This window comes from Spermophilus citellus (genome assembly GCF_964194105.1).
Source record: "Spermophilus citellus genome assembly, chromosome: 7".
In the NCBI taxonomy this organism is placed as follows: Eukaryota; Metazoa; Chordata; class Mammalia; order Rodentia; family Sciuridae; genus Spermophilus; species Spermophilus citellus.
In genome coordinates this window covers 100,284,059-100,308,663 of record NC_138188.1, presented here as the reverse complement: position 1 = coordinate 100,308,663, position 24,605 = coordinate 100,284,059, and the positions used below count along the sequence as shown (strand labels likewise).

General features: G+C 35.2%; 1 protein-coding gene across 9 annotated transcripts in view; it reads right to left on the bottom strand.

Moving 5' to 3' along the window:
• The window catches only part of GAP43 (growth associated protein 43), a 368,423-nt gene extending 344,055 nt beyond the window's left edge, over positions 1 to 24,368 (bottom strand). For 4 of the 9 annotated variants that reach the window (XR_014023147.1, XR_014023148.1, XR_014023149.1 and 1 more), the window contains exon 1: positions 24,304 to 24,368. Coding sequence is in view for 1 of the 9 variants with exons in the window: in XM_081302800.1 (XP_081158926.1) it covers positions 24,304 to 24,312 (9 nt within the window). In the remaining 8 variants the exon portion in view is untranslated. Of the gene's footprint in view, positions 1 to 22,551; positions 22,649 to 24,303 lie in introns of all 9 variants that reach the window. The other 5 variants (XR_014023152.1, XM_081302802.1, XR_014023151.1 and 2 more) reach the window with 4 other exon arrangements.
• Between the last annotated feature and the right edge of the window lie 237 nt (positions 24,369 to 24,605).

Below are 24,605 nucleotides of genomic sequence, written 5' to 3'. Positions count from 1 at the left end.
GTATGTGAAAGGAAGTTGTTTAGGTCCCCACCAGGACTGGCATAAAGCCAAAGCAGATCACAATGTATTTCAGGATGCTTCTAGCTACCATTAAGAAACTCCTGGATAGCAACATTTTTCAAGCACTATTATTTCACATAACAAGCAATCTAAAAGAAGGCAGTTCCAGAGTTGGTTAATTAGGCAGCTTAACAATTTCAGGGCTCCTCCTCTGTGATTCTTTGTGGATTCCCTCCTTTGTGATTCTCTGGCTTCTCTTGTCATAACTCCAAGCCTCATATTCTAAACACAGTGTCTTGCAGTGGCAAGAAAGGGCAGACCTTTCTACTTATACATCTCTCCCTTTTTAACAGGGAGAATCATCTTTCCTAAAACCTTTGTAGAAGCCTGGGTTTCCCCTCAATAAAATAGCCTAGAGTAAGCGTCTGCATGGAGGTAGTTATTTTGCAGATTGTGTGTAACAGGGAGGCTGGAATGAGTGAAAGGGGAGGAACGAAAGCCAGTACATTTTTAAGCTGACCACCACTACAGGCAATTGTCACTTGGTCCCACTATAGTCCTCTGAAATACCATGTACATTGGCCTTCGGACTTGTTAGTCCAACACAAAAGGCAACATTTTTCTTTCAGCTCCTGTCCTTCATTAGACCAGGGTTGACCTGGGAGGTTAACTCCATTCCACTTCCAATTCTATGAAGGCAGGGATATGGATGAGCACATTGCTGAAGGCATTCCACAGAGTGGGAAGAGATGGTCTAAACCAAGCAAGAAATGCATGGTGAGCATCAAGTGTGTGCACCATATTTGAATATACATTTTCTTGTTGTAGCAATAACAAAAAGCATAGATATGAATTGAGAGAATGAGGCAGGACCTATTATGTCTAACATATCTCCCAGTGGGATGTTCCTCAAGCTCCTCTGGTAAGGTTTACATCTTGACCCATCTCATAGCTACATTGGTAACAGAAGGTAGTGTTGGAAGAGAACAGCAGACTCCTTTTCCAAAGTATCAGATCAATAAATAATACCTAAAAACAACAATAAAAAAGTAGCACCTTTTTATTTTTAGCTAAAGATGTTAAAGATGTAAAGGAAAATTACAAAAGAAACAGTTCAAAATTTTGAAAGAATTTATCTTTTCAGAATAAGAAAAGGGGGTGCAGAGCATCACTGATATTTTTTACTTCATAGTCTTTGACTCCTTCAACAAAGTTTATATTTAACCTTGATTTTAAAAATATAAATTGAAAAATCATTTGTGGAAACTAACAGACACCTGTGTTAGCTTACATAATTCATCCACTTTCTGCCTTCAGGAACTGTGGGTGGCCTTCAAGATGGCTAAGTGTGGGTGGAAAGAGCAGACAGAGTAAGAGAACACTGCTGGAGCACCGTGCCTAGCTTCCAGGAGAGAGTCAAGAGGTGCTTAAGAGAGAAATAGAAAGCGAGAAGAGAAAGAAACATGAGGGATGAGGAAAGACAAATTTTGTAATAGAAAATTCTGACTAGTTTTACCACCATGACCACTTCCCCTCTGTGGTACCTTGGAAAGTGCCAAGCAGAGAAATCAACCTGGATCTTTCAGTTTAGAGACCTTACTAAGAAATATTTTTGATATAATTACAATAAGGACAAGAAGTGAAACCTTGGCCTGGTTTGATTTTATCTTTCCATTCTTGATTGCAGGAAGATGATATTAAATAACAAGATCATATTGGAATCTTAAATGTCAAGATTGTGCTAGACACATAAAAAGCTCCTCTGATAAATACTTACTGTCCCAGACAACAGAACAACAATCAACCTTGCTAGATCTTAAATTATTTAGTGCTCAAATGCTGCTACATAAACTCTTTAGTATACATTAGATGAAAAGTGAAGGAGATGATAATTTTCTCCAGCAAAAAGAAAATAGTCAATGGATTTCTGAATTAAATATGCCAGAATATAATCTCCTTTAATATAAATTGTTAAAATTCATCTTTGTGTCCCCAGTGCTTACTATAATGCCTTGCATGTAGGAGGTACTTAATTATTGTTGAACCGAATTAAACTCCATTGAAGAGTGGAATTTATTTGGCATGTTTCCCAGTTATTCTAGCCCTTATTTACTCTTGCCTCTATTTATCACTTACGCTTGTGGGCAAACTGGCAAATTTTTTTAATACCCTATTGGAAAACTGTAATGAAGGAGAAGAGAAATAAGGTGACAGGGTGGGGTGAGGGGCAGGGAAAAGGGGAGGAAAAATAGAGAAAGGAGAAATGGTAGAGGAAAAGGAGGGAAGCAAAGGGAATTCTGTCTTTGAGTAGGGTTCCCAAGGAAAAATCAAGGGTAGGAGGTAAAGAGTAAAGAGTGATTAAAATCACCTTCTCAATTTTACTCAACCAGTGAGTTGCTATTCCATTCCTGTTTTATATCTTTTTTTTTTTTTTTTTTTGGTACCAGAGTTTGAATCAGGGGCACTCGACCACTGAGCCACATCCCCAGCCCTATTTTGTATTTTATTTAGAGACAGAGCCTCACTGAATTGCTTAGCACCTTACTTTTTCTAAGGCTGGCTTTGAACTCTTGATTCTCCTGTCTCAGCCTCCTGAGTCCCTGGGATTACTCACCCAGCCTATTTTACATCTTCTTAATACTTTCAATTTCTCCCACTGGCCTCATTTTTAAAAATCTTCCCCACTGTAAAATTTTACCTAAAAAAAAAAAAGTCTTGAATGCCAATGCTATTATTTAAATCAAAATATCTCTACCTCCTAATTTCTTCCATTGCTTTTCTTAAAAGTTCTGGTATCAAAGAGGTTGGTTCAGATGCTGTGGAAAACAAGGCTTTATATGCCGTGACTGATTGATCTTCAACACAAACTAAACACAAAATTCAGCAGTGGAATGCCACGAACAGGACAATACCAGGCTTGAGAGGACAGAAGCACAGCATCTTGGATTGAATTTGAACCCCCTTTCTGTTTTTAATGTTTGTCAGCCTTTGGTGGAAAAATTTTGTTTGAATTTTGAACAAGTGAGTTGGGGTCCTTGGAGAAATTCCAGATAATAGAAACTGAAATGACTACAGAATAATGGAATGAGAACCAGGATGACATTCCAAAAGAGCTGAGATCACATGTCAAGAAAGAAAGAAAGAAAGGAAGTAGGTATAATTAGTCTTCTGAATATTATTCAATAAAATAGGACTGATGGTGGTTATTTTTTTATTGTATTAAGGAAAGCACAAATGGAAATAAGCTTTAGTATCAACCAAAATTATGTAAACTGGAGGAATTTCTTCACTCTAAGTTTAGTGAAACCCTAGATTGCTTTATGATATCAAAGCCATTCAAGTCAGTCTCAGATAAAAGGATACCTCCTGATGAATTTTGCCACAGATATCTAAGAAAACAAATTTACTTTTGGATCAAAATCCTATTTCATATGCTAATGCCTCTGAGGTAGTGTGTTAGCACATGGTTTTCTCACCTAGCTATTCTATATAGACATCTGCCTTCTTTTGGAGTGGGGAACATCTACTAGGTACATTTGTTGTGGGGCAGGTTGCTCAGAAAACACACCAAGTCCCAGTTTTGGCCAAATTGAAGAGTCTTTATTTAGTCAGCAGGCCAGCAACTACTCCACACAAGACTCATAACTATCTCTGTAAGGAACAGCCCCAAACCTGAGCATTTTAGGATATTAAAGGCAAACACCACATTTGGGTTGACGTAGCTACAAGATACAGAAGCTGAATTGGGCAGTTAGTGAGATAATGCAATGGGTACATTGGTATTTCCTGAGGGACTTTCTAGTTTGGCATAGATAGCAGCAAGCAAGCAGAAGGGAAGTGGGTCAAAATAACCCTAATTCAGAACAAGTTAGAGAACAGTTACTAATGTCTAGACAGTCAGTCTCTGACAAAGTACATTGCCCAAGAAAAAATGGAAACCAAAGAGAACAATTTTACATTGTATAAGAATTGCTATTTTGTGTTGCCAATTATGTTATGCTAGGTAACTATTAACCAGTACAGAGGCGGAGCTTTCCCATGAGAGAAGCATTTTTTACATGATATGGAATCTCAGGGTAAAATGGAGTCTGTTTGGTCATTGCCCATATAGCCTGGCCCATAATATATTATCCACAGTGTCCAGCCAAGACATTGCCTTCTTCAAGGGACATAATTGCCTTCTTAAAAGGGCTTAATTCAGAACAGTGAATTTTACAAATCCAATCTCTTTCTTTCTCATGCTAGTTAGTCAATTCATAGCCTAGGTTTTCAGGGACGCCACATTTTGCTAAACTCCAGGTTTGATTCCAGTCTCCACTGACAACTGAACCTTGACTTACAAGTTCCCATGAGTTTCACACACCAAAAATCTTTTAACAAATTTCCTTTGGGTAAAATTTTTTACTTAAATCTCCCATCATTCTCATTACCTTCCTATTCTCACATATAGGTTATAATAATATTCATTTGTATTATAGAATATTCATTCATTTTTCTTTTGTATTCTAAAACTAATCAGGCTTATCTAAAATTCATTTAGGAAGACAAGTTTTCACCAACATACTTTTGATAATCCAATGGACAACTGAGCAATTCATAACTAATAGGAAAGTAGGAAAGTCAGAATGGTTGGCATTTTTCAAATCTCTACTTGGCACCTGCTATTATCTTAGGCCCTCCTATTTTTAATTTATTTATTTTTGTTCGTTTTCTGCTTTAATATGGTATAATTGACTATTAGCATTTTATAGATTTAAGGTATATATTTAGACATTTAAGGTATACAACACGCTGATTTGATATCTGTATATATTATGAAATGATTACCTCAATCAAGTTAGTTAACACATCATCCTCTCACATAGTTATCAACTGTGTGTGTGTGTTTGTGTGTGTGTATGTGCATGTGTGTGTGTGATGAGAACATTTAAGATTGAGCTCAGAAAATTTCAAATGCACAAATGTTTTGGCTACTGAGTTCCTTATGTATTTTAGATATTAAACCCTTATAAGGTACATGTCTTGCAAATATTACTTTCAGAAATACTGTGAAATTAGTAGGAGAAGTGAGCAAAGGCAAATGAAGGAGGTAAAGCCATTTAAAACTTCTTATCTTTTTAATTAAAAAGAAAGACACAACATTCTTTCAAAAGATGAGGAAGAGAGAAGAGAGATCTGAAACAGTCATAAAATGCAAGTATGGAAGTTGTAATAGCCTGAAGGAGAGAGTATATTGATGTTGTTATTGCTTCATACATGTTAAGAATGAAGACAAATGATTAAGTTGTGAGAGAGAGGCAATAACTTTCCCCAGGTTATGATAGGTATGTCTGGGTACCCACCAGAAACCTGACTATAGTTTTCTTCTATATTAAGCTGGCAGAGCCGAGCATAGTACACCTGTTTCCTACTTCCTGCCCTGACTAACAATTTGCCTTTTACATTCTAGAGTCTACCATTCCATAAAAGCACCTGATTAAGTGAGCAATGAACAAAATGAGATAATGATACAGCATCCAAATGAGTCACTAAGAATTTAAACAAACCACAGTCTAAACCTTAGGAAAACTGTTTGCAACAGCCCATATTTATGAGGAAGTGAGGAGGGGTAGAAAGCATAATGTAATCAGTGTTCAATATGATCATGTTTGCGCAGATAAAAAAAATTCTACTGAGATGTCAGAAATTTCATCAACACTATGTCAGTCTGCCATGTTGATTTTAGTCAGCTGATTCTTTAGTACCACAAAACCATAACCTTCTGAGATATACTAGTCCTATATTCTCATTTTTAGGCAAAGAAACCCAAACTTAAAGTTAAGAAAATGTTCAGAAGTTTTATTTTTTTTTCATGCTCTTCTTCTATAGTCCAGATTAGCAAAAATTATGTCTTGCAAATATATTTTCCAGGTCAACAAACTACCTTCTTATTCTGTTGATTGTTTCTTATGCTCACCTTTGTAGTTCAATGTGGCCCCATGTGTTTATTTTTGCTTTTGTTACCTGTCATATCCAAAAAAAATCATTGCCAAGACCAATGTTAAGAAGCTTTTCTCCATTTATTTTCTTTATGGAATTTTATGGTTTCATGTGTTACACATAAGCCTTTACGCCATTTTTAGTTAATTTTTGTGAATGGTATAATGTAGGGATCTGATTTTATTCTTTTTACATGTGGATATCCAACACTGGGTACTGAAGAGACTATCTGTTCTCCATTGTGTATTCTTGGTAACTATGTCAACCATATGTTTTTAGATTAATTTCTGGGATCTCAATTCTTTTCCATTAGTCTTTGTGCCTGTTTTTACACGAGCACCATAATGTTCTGATCAATAAACTTCCTAATATTGTTTAAAATTAGAAGGTGTGAGCCTTTAGCTCTGTTCTTCCTTCTCAAGATTGCCTTGGTTATTGAGGTTCCATATGAATTTTGGGATTATTCTACTTCTGTGAAAAATGCTGTTGGAATTTTGATAGCAATTGCATGAAATTTATAGCTCACTTTGAGTAGTATGGACATTTTAACACTATTAATTATTTCAACTCGTGAACATCAGATACCTTCCCATTTCTTGTGTCTTCTTCAATTTCTTTGATCAGTGTTATACTTTTCAGTGTACAGATATTTTACCTCCTTGATTAAATTTACTACAAAGTATTTTATTATTTTTGATACTACTATTAAGTGAATAAAAGTTGCAAGTGAAAATTGCTTCTGCCTACTGAGTAGCTTTAAGTGTTGCTTATTATCTTATTGGTGAGGAACTAATCACACATTTCCTTTTTAAACAATAAAGGTTTTTTTCACAATCTTTTATCAATATACTTCCAACTGTCCAACAGTTTAATTTAACAAATATTAAGTACCTAACATGTGTGAAGCATCAGGTATGTTAGAACAATAGGGCAAGCTCCTATAAAGAGCTCACTGTTTAAAGACTGGTGGGCATCCAAATTGCAGATATAAATGGTATGGAAGACTATGTTCGGGGTAAGTTTTATTATTCTAAGTTGAGCCAACAGGAAAGACAAAGGTGCAAAGTGATTTATTATAAGAATTGGCTCATCTAATCATTGAAGCCAAGCAGTTCTGCATTAGGCTGTCTGCAAGTGGGAGAACCAGAAAAGCAAGTGGTGTATTTCAGCCCTGAGAACCACGGACTCTGATATCCAAAGGCAGGGAAAGACAAATGATTCAGCTTAAGAGAAATATTTTTCCCTTTACCTCTTTGTTCTATTTGAGTGGGGCCTCAATGGGTACAAAGATGTCTACCAACACTGGTGAGGGTGATCTGCTTTGCTAGGTCTACCAATTCAAATACTAATCTCTTCTGGAAACACCCTCCCAAACAGAACCAGAAATAATGTTTTATTGGTGTTGGACACCCCTCAACCCAATCAGAGGCCAGGAGAAAGGGACAATATATTCAAAATATTGAAATTTCTTCCAGCCAAGGACACTATACCTGGCAAAGTGTCCTTCGAAATGAAGGGAAATAAAAACTTTCCTAGACAATCAAAATCTGAGGGAGTTCACTATTATACTTTCTTTGCAATAAGTGTTAAAGCAGTTCTTCAAGTTGAAATGCAAGGACACCAATTCACAACACAAAACCACGAATGTATAAAATTCGTCAATAAAGGTGAATATATACAGTTGTCCCTTGGTATCATATGGGGGACATTTCCAGGACCCCAGCAGATACCAGAATCCACACATGTTTGAGTTCCTTGCATAAAATGACATTTCTTTTGCATATAGTCTCTACACATCCTTTCTAGATTTCTTATAATACCTAGTAAAATGTAAATACTATTCCTGGAGTTAGTGGAACACACAACTTTCATGCTGATGTGGAATGCCTTTAGGTAGTGGATCAATCTAGGAGACAATTTGGACTCAAATTCTGCTGTCCATCTAGGGAATGTTCTTTCTGATGAATCCAGGGAATTCTTGCCAATTTGGACAGTTTGTAGAATGGACTTAAGCCCAGGGCTGTTGAATGGCTATCAATTATTGTTTCACAGAGAACAATCTATAGTCCTGAGAAGTTCTAATAAACAAAAGCCAAGTCAAAACATTATGTTTCTCAACTACCATATACCTAGTTGTGGATATGTGATTAGTTTCTCACCAATAAGATAATAAGCAACACTTAAAGCTGCTCAAAAGTACCCAAGTCAGTAGGCAGAAGCACCAATTTTCACTTGCAACTTTAATTCTTTTTTTCAATTTGGAACTTAACACAATGGCTGAAATAGAAGGTAACCTTGAGGATGGAAATCTGTCTGTAGGTTAGTAGAACAAAAGATGGGAGCAGAAGAGATTTCTGGCTGTGGTAGAATGAAAATGTCTATGAAATTTCTTAGTAAATATAGTAAAAAGTTTAGCAAAATTGTCTAAAGCTATCATTTGGGGACCATGGCAAAATATAATTTTGGATTTTTTTATGAAAAAATATTGTTTTTATTTACATAAAAACATTAAGAATCTATGAGCCCTGGACCTTCAAAATGGCAGACTAGAGAATGTCACTTTCCTTGGTGCTCCATAGGTGAAGTCAAGAATTCAAACCTGCAGTTTCTTAGCAAGGTGAGAGAGAGAAATTATTCTGGGAATTAACTCTGGATATTTGTTTTGAATAAAACAAATCAGGGAATTAGGCTGTTAGATATAACAAAATCCCCAGCACTGCTGGGGCTGTCAGTGGAAGCAATCTCCCCTGCACTAAAATAGTGGAGCTATACATCAATTAGAGGAACCCCCAATTTATCAGGTCTGAGGTGTGTTTGGAGACATAGATGAAAGATCAAAGACACAGCATAAACCATTATGGAAAGCCATATGAATATTCCTCAGAAAACTTGGAATGGAACTATGATTTGAACCAGCTATTCCACTTCTCAGTTTATACCTGAAGGACTTAAAATCAGCACACTACGATGACACAGACACATCAATGTTTATAACAGCTCAACTCATAAAAGCTAAACTATGGAACCAATGTACGTGCCCTTCAACAGATTAAAAAATGTAGAATATATACACAATGAAATATTACTCAGCCTTAAGGAAGAATAAAATGATGGCATTTGCCTTTAAGTGGATGGAGTTAGAGAATATCATGCTAAGCAAAATAACCCAATCCCAAAAAACCAAAGGCCAAATATTTTCTCTGATACATGGATGCTAATTCACAATAAGGGGTGGGGTAGGGAAGAAGAGAGATAATTTGGATTAAGGAGAGGGGCGTGAAGGGAGGGGCAGGGTATTGGGGTAGGAAGTACCCTATGTGCACATATGATTACACAACCCATGTGATTCTACATCATGTACAGTCAAAGAATGAGAAATTATACTCCATTTATGTATGATGTGTCAAAATGCATTCTACTGTCATGTATAATTAATTAGAACTTAAATAAATAAATTTTAAAAAGACACTGCACAACTAACCTGAAAGGTGTCTTGCACAATATTGTGTGGAGGGATAGAAAGAAAGAAACCACCTCTCTCTTGGCTACCAGAGGATTCATAGGAAGGAACTATTTTGCAGCTCCAGCATGGGGAAATGGCAACAGGGGCATCTGAATAATTAAAAATGTGACCAATCCTAATAACATGTTTGGCAAACCCACAGCACATGGCATACTAAAATTCATGATGAAAAGGAAAATATCACCGTGGACACAACTGAAATACAGATGCTAATCACAAACTACTTTGAAAATCTATACTCCAATAAAATAGAAAATCACAAAGACATCAACGAATTTCAGGAGACATGACCTACCCAAATTGAATCAGGAGGACATAAAAAATTTAATTTAGATAAATTTCAAACAATGAAATAGAAGATGCTATCAAGAAAGAAAAGCCCAAGACCAGATGGCTTCTCAGCTTACACCAATAATCTTAAAACTATTCCATGATGTAGAAAAGGAGGGAACCCATCCAATCTCATCCTATGAAGCTAGTATCACCCTGATTTGAAAACCAAACAAATACACAAGGAAAGAAAACTTCAGGCCAATATCCCCAATGAACATAGATGCAAACTTCTTTTTTATGGAGGGTGTACCGGAATTGAACTCAGGGGCACTCAACCACTGAGCCACATTCTCCAGCCCTAGTTTGTATTTTATCTTAAGACAGAGTCTCACTGAGTTGCTTAGTGCCTCACCATTGCTGAGGCTGGCTTTAAATTTGTGATCCTCCTGCTTTAGCCCCAATGTGCCACTGGGATTACAGGAATGTGCCACCACACCCAGCTGCAAAAATTCTGAATAAAATTCTGGCAAATAACATACAAAAACATATTTAAAAGATATTGCACCACATTCAAGTGGGTTTCCTTACAGGGATGCAAGTTTGGTTCAACATATGGAAATCAATAAATGTAATTCATCACATCAATTGAGTTAAAGATAAGAATCACGATTATCTGAATAGATGGAGAAAAAGCACTTCACAAAATTCAGCATCTATTCATGCTCAAAACACTAGAAAAACTAGGGCTAGTAGGAATATACCTCAACGTTGTAAAAGAATTACACACACACACACACAAAAAAAAGTTGTAAAAAAATATACTAAACCCAAGGCCAACATCATTCTAAATGGAGGAAAACTGAAACCATTCCCTCTAAAAACTGGAAAAACACAGGGATGCCCTCTTTCACTACTCCTATTCAACACAGACCTTGAATCCTAACCAGAACATTTAGACAAAGAAATTAAAGGGATATGAATAAGAAGAGGTCAAATTATTCCTATTTGCCAACAACATGATTCAAAAAACTCCACCAGAAAGCTTCTAAAACTCATAAATAAATTCAGCAAAGAAGCAGAATATAAAATTAACACCCATAAATCATTTGCATTCCTAAACATCAATGAAGAATCAACCAAAAGAAAAATTAGAAAAAATATCCCATTCACAATAGCCTCAAAAAAACAAAAATGGGAATCAATCTAACAAAAGAGGTGAAAGACTTCTACAGTGAGAACTATCGAACACTAAAGAAAGAAATTGAAGAAGACTTTAGAAGATGCAAAGATCCTTCATGTTCTTGGATAAGCAAAATCAATATTGTCAAAATGGCCATACAACCAAAAGTACTATATAGATTTAATGCAATTCCTATTAAAATTCCAATGATGATATTCATAGAAATAGAAAAGGCAGTCATGAAATTCATTTGGAAAAATAAGAGGCCCAGAATAACCAAAGCAATCCCTAGTGAGAAAAGTGAAGCAGGAGGCATCACAATATCAGATGTTAAATTATACTATAGAGCTACAGTGACAAAAATGGCATGGTATTGGCACCAAAACAGACATGAAGGCTAATGGAACAGAATAGAAGACACAGAGTCATATCAACATAAATACAGTTATCTCATACTAAACAAAGTTTCCATAAACATACATTGTAGAAAAGATAGCCTTTCCAACAAATGGTTCTGGGAAAATTGGAAATCCATATGTAGTAGAATAAAATTGAACCTCTACCTCTCACCCTGCACTAAATTCATCTCAAAGTAGATTAAGGACCTAAGTATTAGACCAGAAAACCTGTGCTTACTAGAAGAAAAAGTAGGCCCAACTGTCTACTATGTTACCTTAGGAACCAACTTCCTCAACAAGACTCCTAAAGCATAAGAAGTAAAATAAAAAATCAATAAATAGATGTTATCAAACTAAAAATCTTCTTCAACAGCTACAGAAACAATCAAGAACATTAACAGAGAGCCTACAGAATGGGAGAAAATCTTTACCACTAGGACATCAGATAGAGCATTAATCTCCAGGATATACATAAAACTCAAAAAACTTAACACCAAAAACAAAACAAATGAACAAACAAAACCCAGCAAATAACCCAGTCAAAAAATGGGCTAAGGAGCTGAACAGATACTTCACAGAAGAAGATACACAATCGATCAACAAATATATGAAAACATGTTCAACATCTCTAGCAATTACAGAAATGCAAATTAAAACTACACTGAGATTTCATCTCACTCTAGTTAGAATGGCAAGTATAAAGAATACAAGTAAAAATAATGTTGGCAAGGATGTGAGGAAAAAGGTATAGTCATACATTGCTGGTGGGACGACAGATTGGTAGCAGCCACTCTAGAAAGCAAAATTGAAATGGAACAACCATTTGACCCAGTTATCCCACTCCTCAGTCTATACCCAAAGGACTTAAAATCAGCATACTAAAGTGACACAACCACTTCAATATTAATAGCATTTCAACTCACAATAGTCAAGCTATAGAACCAAACTAGGTGCCCTACAACAGAGGAATAGATAAAGAAAATGTGATATATATACACAATGCAATATTACTCAGCCATAAAAAGAATGAAATCATGGCATTTGCCAGTAAAGTGATGCAACTGGAGAATTTCATGCTAAGTGAAGTAAGAAAGTCCCGAAAACAATCATAACAGTTAAAAAGTTTTTAAAAAATCCAAATGCTACTAATTGATGAACAGATGGAAAAAAATGTGATATGTTTTTATATTATTCAAAATAAAAAGAAATAAAGAACTGAAACGTGAAATAACATGAATAAGCCTGGAAAACATTATGCTCTGTGAAAGAAATCACTTACAAAAGACACACATTGTTTGAATCCCTTTACTTGAATAACCCAGAATAAGCAATTTTATAGAGACAGAATTTGGATCGCCTAAGTTTGGGATGAGGTGTTAGGAGCCACTGCTGAAGGATACTGAATTTTCTTTTGGGGTAATGATCACATTCTAAATTGACTAGAGTGATGGTTGCACAATTCTGTGCATATTAAAAACATTTAACTTTACACTTTAAGTGGAGAAATATATGATATGAGAATTATTTCAATATATCAGTTACTGTAAGGCCTAAAATATAGCCTAAATGGAAATTCTGAAATCAAAAATACAAAAACAAATGAAAACTTGAATTGCACTAAATGGCCAATTTGAGATAGCATAAGAATCAGTAAACTTGAAGATAAATAAATGTAAATTATCTAATATAAAGAATAGAGAATATAGAAAGTGGTACAAAGCATTAGGTTGAAAATTTCCTCAATCATTGCAACCAAACAGCTCCATGAAACTGCACAAATACAAAAGAGATTTGCTAATAAATTATCATAAATCAAACAGGTGAGACAGAAACCATGAGAAAATCTTAAAAGTAACAAGAGAAAAATTATTCATCATATACAGGGGACAAAATATAAATTAATGATTGAACTCATCAGAAACAATTGAGAACAGAAGACAGTGGGATGGATAAATGTAGAAACAAAGACAAAACTCATCAGGCAAGAATCTGATATCCAGAAAAAGTATCCTTCATAAATGAAGGCAAAATAAAGATATTTTCAGATGTAAGTTTTAAAAAATAATTTGCTGTTGGGAGACTTCCCTATAATAACAAAGTTCTTTAGACTGAAAGGAAATTGCATCAGTTACTTGAAATCATAGAAAGAAATAAACAGCATCAGAAATAATAAACATGTAGGTAGATATTTTTTAAAGGATAAAAATATTTTTATCTTTTCTTTGATTTCCATGTAAATGCATAATATTAAATAAAACAATACACACGAAACAGAATTATTGGATTTATAATGTATGTAGACATACTAAAATAGCTCAAAGGTGTAGGAAAGAAGAAAATTAAACTATATTGGATTAAAACTTGTATTTTTCCAGAATTAACCCCAAATGGATTATAGTAAGCCAAGTTACATATAGTACACCCTCAACTGACTACTGAAAAACAACTTCAAAAAACAACTAAAAATTAAGAGAGAAATTTGGATGGTACACACAAAAATTATTTAACACAGTAGAAGGCAGAAAGCAAGGAGTAACAGATCAAAAAATATACACGGCATACAGAAAGAAAAGAGAACTGGCAGGTGTAAATACATTTCAACAGTTATGTTACATATGAATAGACTGAACATTCCAATCAAAAGATAAAATTGTTAGAATGAGTTGAAAAAAAAAAGTAACCCAACTATATGTTGTCTACAATAAGTACGCTTGGATTCAACAACACAGTGCAGAAAAATTAAAATAATGAGAAAGAAATATTATATATATATATTAAACTATAAGAGAATTAAAAATGCTAAATTAATATCAAAATAGACTTTCAGACAATAACTATTAGTAAAGATAGGCAAATAAAGGCATTTAATAATATTTTAGAAGTATATTGCAATTATAAATTTATAGCTGCCTAATTACAGACACCCAGAAGGCACAAAGCAAAAAAGACAGAATAAACAGAGAAATTGGCAATTCAATGATGGTAGCTGTGGAGTAATTCATAGAACAACTACAAATAAAACTAAATAAGGGTATAGAAAACTTGAATAACTGTATCAGAACTTCTGATTCAGCATTGATAGAACACTGTACCAAACAACAACAGTTCCTACATTCCCATGAAATGCATACCTGGAACATTTCCTTGCACAGACCATATGTGAGGCCATCAAAAATTCTCAGTTAATATAAAGATTAAAATCATACAAAATATGTTCTTTACTATCATGGACTTAAATTAAAAATCAATGACAGAAATGAATTTGGGAAATGCTCAAATATTCGTCAATTGAACAACACTCTTCTAAACAATCAATAGGTTGAAGAATAATCAAGGAGAATTAGGAAGTATCTTTTACCAAGTAAAATAAAACCACAAATGATAAAACTTATGGGACTGTCCTGTGTCTGAACTTATAAAGATAATTGAGTGATAACATGGAAAGATCAATGTGATTGAAAGAAAAGCTTACTGGTACTCACAATTCCTCCAGAAACAAGAGGCATGGCTTAACACAAATGGCTGTAGGAGGAACACCAAGTTCTAGCCAAGAGGCAGAAGCAAGAGGGAGGGGAAAGCATTGGGTCAGGCCCTTTACTGGGGATTCTGCCACGGAACAAAACAGAGCATGGTGAACAGTTTAGGACTGGCTGGTTGAATACTTTGGTGGACTCTAAGCTGTAGGAGTTGTTACTAGAGACCTGTACCTGTCCCTGGGATAATTAAGGTAAAAGAACATTATTTCCTGTAGGGGTCAAAGAGAGGGGAATATAGCTCTGGACTGGTTAGTGTGTAAATGGGAAACTTGCTGCACACTGAACCCTTTGCTATCTCTAAGACTGGCAAGCCTCAGGAGAGGTTTGTCAGATTGTAAAACAGCATCATAATTAAAAATATTCACGGTATAGGGATGCAGCTAAATGCATAGCTTTAAGACCTTAGATTGGAAAGAAAGATTCAAACATTTACCCAAAAAGCTAGAAATATAATAGAAAAATTAAGTCAAAAGTGAGTAGAAGGTAGGGAATAATGGAAATCAGAGCAGAAATTAATGATACAGACAACATAAAAAAAAGAGAAAAGATAAGTTAAACTAAAAGATTGTTCTTTGATCAACAAAAACTGATAAAACTTTACCTAGTCTTACAAGAAAAGCAGAGGAAAAAAACTAATTTCCAAAATCAGGACTGGAAGATGGAATGACACTAGAAAACCTACAGAAATTAATAAGATAAACAGGGCTAATATAACTAACTTCACACCAACATGTATGAAGGCAGTCAATGCCAACATAACTGGCATTACCACATTTAGTGCTTTTCAATTTCAATTTCAATTTCTAAATTATAGAAGCACTGTTAATTTAGTCATCATGTAAATATCACTTTAATTCTAAAGTTTGAATTCTAAAGTCTGTCATGATTTCTGTGACCAGGATCTCTGCCTCCAGCATTCCAAGTGATGGAAGATCTAAAGTCTAGGGCATTGGAGTTATCAAGGCTGTGTGCCTCACAGACTCTTTCAAATGCAAATGTCAGGATGTGACTTCCCTCTTGACCCCCATAGGACAGGTTGCAGAAAAACAATGAAACCATTACACATGTTCAGGAGTCTTCACTCATCAAAGACATTCTCCACTTATGGACTCATTTATTTTCCCTCCTATCTTGTTCCTATAAGGTAGTGTCATAGATAAATTAGTGCTCAGTCCTCTGAGGCACTCTCACATATAGTAAGGAAATCTCAGTTTACAGAGGGAACACATGAATAAAGAATCCACAGCCTTTCAAAGTTAAAAGTCTAGGTAGGAATTTCTAAAATTGTGGTATTGACCAATCCCATCCCATCACCATTACCATGCCCCCCCCAAAAAAAAAAAATGTTTTTCAAAATAGGGAAGGATAAGGGTTTACCTTCAATATAAAATTTGAAAAAATCCTCCCTATTATTATTATTTCATGAACAAACATTTTAACATTAAAAAGATATAATATCACAATAATCATAAATTGAATAAATTTCACTTTAAGAAAAAAATTACATGTGCTATCATTTTTTATTTCTATATGGATCCACACAATGCTTTCATAGATCAGCTGAAGTTTACACAAAACATTTGAAAATTGTTGTTTCAGATTTCAGCAATTTTATTCTAAAGTAGTGTTTACCCAAATGTGACATTTAAGATGATTTTGCAAAATAGTTATATGTTCATAGTTCTATGAATTACTCCACAACTACCATCATTGAATTGTCAATTTCTCTGTTTATTCTGGGATTGGTCAATACCACATGTATTCATGTATACCCAAGACCCTGGGTTCAATCCCCAACATTAAAGAGAGAGAGAGAGAGAGAGAGAGAGAGAGAGAGAGAGAGAGAGAGAGAGAGAGAGAGAACCAGACCAAGATCTTAGGTGGCATATGGAAGTTTTCACAATAGTCTAGACCTGACAACAAATAACACTGAATGACAATTAAGAAACTTCTGTCTTTTTCCATTTCCCTTTAGTTTTTCTGATTAGAAAGGGAGACTCAATTCAGTACTAGTATTTTTATTTATTTATTTTATTGGTTGTTTTTAGTTATACATGACAGTAGAATCCATTTGAAAAAATTATGTCTTATTCTAATTCTGACCCTAATACTTCTCCTTCCTTTTCCCTTTCCCCACCCCATGCTCCCTTCCCTCTATTGATCTTTCTGCCATTTACCCATAGTTTTTTTTTAATTAACTCCATGTAATTTACACCATGATGATATTCACTGTGGTACATTCATATACGTACATAGGAAAGTTATGTCAGATTCAGTGATAAAGAACAAGTGGACATCAATATCAAAGTCTGGAAAAAGTGCATGCATAATTATCTACAATTTACTAATTTTGCCTTAGTTCTATTATATTTATAATTACCTTCTTTTCATAGTTAACTGTTTAAAATAGTGATCCAGAATTTCTTCTTAAAACAAATATTTTAGGGTTTTTTTTTAAAAGTCATGTTATGTAAGCAAAATATATTAGGTAGGTTCATGATGTGATACACCAAAAGTCAGAAAGGTGTTATGTGAGTGACAGAGTAAATAGAAACTTAGCTGTGTAAGGGCCTTACAGAAATACCTGGTACAGTGCCCTACCCTGGAAACCTGGGCAAAATGAAACAACCTGTTTAAGCCAGAACATCTTGTCTTGATCTCTTTGCCACCTCTTTGGTGTTGATTTATCTTCTTGCATTACCCTTGACCTGGCTAACCTGACCCTAAACATTGCCTAGTCCTGTATCTTAAACTTTAATCCATATTACTGTGAAACTCCCTTGTCCTGTTCTGAATCCCCCGTAGGCCCCAGTGCTCCCAGAACTGCTGCCTACCTAGTGTATTCTGTCAAAAGGACAGATCCCATCCTGTTTTGAGTGCTTCATGCCACCTTTACTCACTCTTGGTGAACTCTGCCTAAGAGCCAGGTTGAATTGTCCATTTGAGACCTATTATCTAACTTTCATTCCAACTTTTAAAAGACAAGGTACAATTGATCATTTTTCACAAGAATTGACAAAAAAAAATCATTTCCCTTTTTTATAGTTTTATTGAACCAATCCAGTTCAGCTCATTGAACCAATCCAGTTCATCTCAGCCTAGTCATTAACAGCATCATTCTACAAACTTGATTTTTTCCCCAATTCTGTTTCTTATCACAACAGATTTTGATTCCATGAAATAAAAGATCACTACAGCTTCCAGAATCAAGTCAAATAAAATCTCCTTTCAGCAGACAAAATATTCACTTTATTTCACTGTCAAGTCCATCAGAACTTGCTCCAGTTTTCAAATAGATTTACTTTCAAAGTCAGAACAGTTTTCTGACCCCAGAATCTCAAGCTTATTTTCTAGACTTTAAATAATTTGCGCAGGCATCATGTTGAAAGGATCTTTGATTTACAGCCCATGCAATGTTTAAACTCTTTTCACCAAAAGCTCTTCACAGAAATAGTTTTCACTTAAGAATATGTTATACTGCTTGAAAATCTTATATAATCTTACATAGTATCTCAAAGGAATGAGAGATCACTGGGAAGTCTCACTCTCAGGCTGAAGCTTCTTCCTTCAATATCTTTAAGTGATGGATGGCTAGGATTGGTGAGATGTGTTATCTGTGGCAATGTAACCATTTATCTCAATGTCGAACTAACTAACCCATATAGAGATCAACTGATCACTTGGCCTCTTTATCAACCTGAGGAACTAGTACTAACAATTATGGGAATAAAACAGTTATTTGGGGAAGCTGCATGTCTTGGAATTTAAAAAAAAATGTCATGTTACTCCATGTTACTCAGGAATCATTACAGTGATTACAAAATTACCAAGTTACATTTTAATAAAAATATATCTATATCTTCAGCTGTATCTCCTGACTTCTATTCAAAAGAAAGTAGAAGGGCATTATTATTTAATAGATGTTAGTATTTGTGCTAGGCATTTTTATCTATGTCATCTTATTTAACATTATAGATTTGTCAAAACCCACAGAACTGTATGACAGAAATAGCAAACCCTAACATAAACTAGGAAATTTAGTTAATAATAGTGTATCAATATTCACTTATCAATTGTAATAAATGCACTACAGTAATTCAAAATGTTAATAATAGTGGAGAATTATGAAAGGTAAAAGTATATAGGAACTCTATTCTGCTCAATTTTTCTGGTATACCAAAAAACTGCTATAAAAATGATTTTCAAAACTAAAAATAAGAAAAAGATTCATCTTACACACACATTTAACTGTCTATTCATTGGCTTCCTGTTATCCCTACACTCACTCCTGCCAGGCTTCCAAACCCCCACCTTGATATGGACACAGCTCTTGTCAAGGTCAGCTGAGCCCTCTATCTTATTACATCAAACTCTCAATCCTCATCTTACTGGAATCACGTGTCTAACATTAGACACATGAATCACAATCTTCTTGTTGAAACATTCTTTCATTTGGCCTCTAGGCCATCACTTTCACCTGGCTTTTCTCCCTTTTCCCTGGCATCGCCTTTTCAACCTTTGCGTTTTTTTTCTATACTCTGATGGCTTACCATAAAAGGGCCCAGAGAATCTTTCTGGATTCTTTTCTTCATCTACCCCATTTCCTTAGTGATTTTATTTAACCTGATGGCTTCAAATTAGGCTCTATGCTGGTGATTCTTAATTTTCTATCATCACACTCAGTCTCTCTCTAGACTTAAAACTATTTAATATCTTGGGTTATTCTGGGTTCTACAGTAAAAGAGAACCAACAGGGATAAGACACTGACTCACAATTTTGGAAGGTGAGAGGTCCAAGTCTGCAGTGTGAGCCAGACTTGAGCCAGAAGAGCCACCAGTACCTTCCAGTCCAAAAGTTGGCAGCCTGGAGGCCCAAGGAAGCTGAGGGTGCACCTCTAGTCTGAAGGTAGTCTGCTAGAGAATCCCTTCTTGCCTGGAAAGTATTTTTATTCCTCTCATACCTTCAACTAATTGGATGAGGTCCACTCACATTATATAAGTCAAACTATTTTAGCCAAAGTTCACCAATTTAAATATTAATGTCACCTCAAAACATCCTCCAAGTTGACATATCAGATTAACCATCACATGTCCCAAGCATAATTTGTCCATGTGTGCTCCACCTGTTTTTTCCTCTAACTCAGTTGATGAGAACTGCAGCCTTCCACTAACTCAAGCCAAAACTCTTGGAGTTATTCTTGGGTTGTACTTTCTCTTATACCACATACAGTTATTCTTCTCATCACTTCCACTGATAACACTATCAACCATACAATTATCAAGTCTTGCTAGGAGACCAGCAAGAGCTTCTTTGCCATCCCCTGGGTTTTTCTCTTAACTTCCTTTTTTTCCTACTGTTCTCCAACTGTATTTTGCACACCAATCATCTTAACATTTCATTAAAGGTAGATTAAGATTCAGTAGACCCCAAGGAAGGGCCTGTGAGTCTCCATTTCTAATATATTCCAGGAGACACTAATGTTCCTGGTTCACAGAGAAATTGAATAGAAAAAGAGATCTTTCTGTTGTCCTTAATTTTATCAATTACCATATTTTAAAAATGCATGAAAAAATAGTTCCAATAAAAAATGTTCTAGTTGTTGGCAAATCTGTTTAAATGTGCTAGCATTTAAAGTTCTCTAAGTCAAAGTGATACTTTTAAAGCATAAATTAAATCATGTATGTTCTTTGCTCAAAATAATCCCATGGCTCCTCCCATTTCACTCAGTGTAAAAGTTATTCTCCTGGCAGTGATCCATGATCATAAATAATCCAATTGCTCCTCTTATCTCTTTCACCTTGATCTCATCTGCTCTCTCCCTTGCTCACTCCACTTCAGTAACACGGGTCTCCACAGAGTACCCAAGTAAGCCTTTCCATCAGCTCTTCCTTCTGCTAAGAGGAAGAGAAAAAGTCCATAGAGAAAAATAAAGCTGGGCAAAGAAGCTGGGGGAAACCTGAGGGTGGAAAAAGCGGTCACAATTCAAACCCAAGGTTCTTCCCCAGCAAGTTTCCTCAGCTTTCAGTGCTGGCTCCATTGTCAGACTATCAGTGAGTCTTACCCTAACTACCCTATTTTGAATTGTGACTGCTTTTTCCACCCTCAGGTTTCCCCCAGCTTCTTTGCCCAGCTTTATTTTTCTCTATGGATCCTTAGCACCTTTATCGCACTCCATAATTTATATACTCATTAACTGTCTTATTCATCTCTATCTTCAAATTTTTTATGGTGTTTGAGGGAAATGATTTTTTTTCTACATACCCAGTGTTGTGCCTTCAGCATTGACAATAATCTTGAATATAGTACATATTCAATAATCATTTATTAAATAAATGATTTACTGAACAAGTATATTATAAAGCCCTTGTTTTTTCCAGGACATTAGACCCTCTTGAAAAAATTAAAAACTTACCTTAACAAAGCTTCAAAAGAAACTGATTCAAAGAAATTGCTCATATAAATTACACCTTAGTTGAGAAATAAATTTGGCTTTGATTTTGGAAAGACAAATGCAAGTAATGCTTATTAAATATATATAGTTAATGCCACCAGTGTAGTATAATGCAGTAGAATATAAACAACATGTACTTTCCCTTATCAAAATATATTTAAATATAGAAATAGAAAGGAAGAAATATTAAATATCAGTAGTGATGAATCATGGATAATGCATACTCCTATATTTTTTAACTTTTTAATTAAATCACTAGTAATTATTTTAATGTATGCCAGATAATTGTATTTTTCCACAATATCAAATTTTAAATACTTCATCATTTCATTTGTATGTAGTAAAATAGAAATTAACTGCTGAATTAAAGCAGGTTCTTTGTTTTAAACCACAGAACCCATCTAGGTATTTTGAGCAAAGATAAATTGATTAAGAAAAAAATAGTGGGATCTCTAAAAGCTCACAGCCAAAAATCAGACTGAATCTCAGCTTTGAGGTTGATTAGCTCTGAATAAGAGCCAGATAACTCTGACAGTCCCCTGAAGGTGGAATACAAAACAGCTCTCACAGTATAGGGGACACAGAAGGTCATTGTAGGGGCAGCCACCCTACTGCCTCTGGCTCTCCATGCCCCTCCAACAACACTGCCAGGAAAAGAGATTCCAAGTAACACCTCCTTCTTAGGTCATATGGTTGTGACTAGCAGCAAGAAGAGAGAAACTTATAGGGTTCTAATATAGGAAAATATCAAAATGTAAGAACAGTTTAAAGATACTGAGTAACTACAATAACCACACCATCCTCTGGACTCAAAGCAGTTGTGTGCTAAAAATTGTTTAATGAGTTATCTCTTTTGATGAGAGTGAGGGGGAGACTGATTCCCAGTATTTACCTCTTTCTTTGCTCAAAATAGTCCCACCATGGCTGATTTCTAGTTACTAATACGATATCACTAAACGAGTTTTGGAAAGAGATGTACAATATGACATGTAGTATTTCTATCACATAAATACAATAGATGCAAATTTCCTCAAAATCAGAACAAACAGTAAAATCTAATAAAACAAATAGGAAAGTATAAGTTTGGAGCATTCATCACCTTTGTTTTAATATAATTTATTTAGTAGAAAGTTGTCTTAGTCTGTTCTGGTTACTAAAAGAAAATACCAAAGTTGGAGTGGCTTATGAATAACAGAAATTTATTTCTCACATTTCTGAATGTTGGGAAATCCAAGATCAAGGCATTGGCAGATGCATTGGCAGATGAAGGGCTTCTTCCTGGTTCAGATGTCATCTCATAGCTGTGTCTTAATATGGGAGGAAAGATGAGAGAACTTTCTGAGCTGTCTTTTGTAAAACCAGTAATCCCATAAATGAGGGCTCTATCCTTGTGACTTATTCATTTCCCAAAGGCTTCACCTCCAAATACTCTCCTACTGGGGATTAGGTTTCAATCTACGAATTTTGGAGGAACACAAATATTTAGTATATAGCACAAATTCATATGATTTAATTTTTAATAATGGATATTCTTCATGTAGCTCATAGGATTTCTGACACTTTGGGAACGGTGTCTCACCAGCCATACAGCTAACTTTACCACATCACCGGCTCAAAGTAGACAACACTATTTTCTTCCTACATATTTGATATCCTTATAGTTTCTAAAATAATTAGATAATCTCTTCCCTGAAGTGTTTATAAAGATTCCTAGTGTATTCTTTAGGAAAAAAATGGAATTCTTAGCTTCTTTAATTTCTTCTCACTTATCTGCCTTTAATTTTGCATGCCTAATCTAGGGCTTCATCTTACATGTTCAGTCAGTCTGTCACAGCTCTGATGGCAGTCTTTCCTTGCTTGTTAAGGCCTGCATGCTGAGTTTCACATAAACAGTTTAATACTTTTGATTAGTTGATAACTATATTTATTCTCTGAAAGTGAGACTTTATATACCCTAAGCTTCTGTTGCTAGATAAGGGCCCTTTATTTCCTTAGTATTTAATGAATTTCAACCCATTTTACAGCTCAGACTTCACTCATTTAAGGTGGACTTATCTGAATCTTTCATGTTCTAATGTAACCAAGTTCAAGATCCCTCCTCAGTGTTCCCAGAGAACCCACTCTTAGTTCTATCATTACCTTCAGCAGCACACTAACAATGATGTTTGGGAACTACTGATTTACTTGTCTGCCTTGACATTAACTTTGAGGCAGGGGTCCTATTTTATGGTCTTTATATTACCAATACCCTTTGAGAACAGTACAAGGGATACAGTGAACACTCCTCAATTTATCTACCTGTTCATGCATTCATTCCTTCATTCAACTTATTCCATACATGCTGAGCATCTTCAGATGCTGATTTGAATGCTAGAGATAACAGTCAAAAAAAATCCTGAAATTATACAACCAACACTATAAAGGCTGCATAAGTAACAGGAGTATGTTGCATGATGATACATACTATGGAGAAAATTTAAAATAATGAAGGTGGGTTGTGGGTGGTGATTATGGCTTTTAAGTGTTAAGACTATTTCATTGGTAAGTTGATACTTGAAAAGATCAGAAGGAGGTGAGAAGGCAAATATAAATAGCCAAAGATAATCCCGCTCTACTTTTACAGGACAATATAAGATGGAATCTTTTTCAGCTGGTGTTTCAGATCCAGTGTTTTAGTCAACATTTTTATGAGGCCGAACATCATGGAGGGTATATCAGAAATAGAAACAGAGAATAAAGGGCCAAGGTCCCAATATACTTCAAACCCACCTCAGTGATCTATCCTTCAGCTAGGCCCCACTTCCTAAAAATTGCAACACCTAATAGTGCCACAGGCTGGCAACCAAACCTTTAGCAAATGTCCTTTGGGGAACATTTCAGATCCAAACCATAATATCTGGCTTATCAGATTCTAGTGGGTCTCCTTCTGAAAGCAGTTCCCACCCCCACAGCAATTACTTACTCCACACATGGAAGTCTCCTTTCTCTTCTTCCTGCTTCTCCATTTAAACCCTGGCTCCTCTCTTGCCTTTGTGACTCACCCTGCTCTTTTATTCTTGGTCATATTTCTGTATTCTGACTCATTCAATTCTAATCACTGAGGATATATTTCCTATGTGACCAGCACAATGCTAGGTGAGAGGAATTATTGCAAAAATCATGAGATCCTTGAGGACCTTCTACCTAAATCCTGAAAAGAAACAAACAACCCCTTTCTCTCCACAAATGTCTGCATGGATGTCTTACTGTCTATGAAGTGATTTC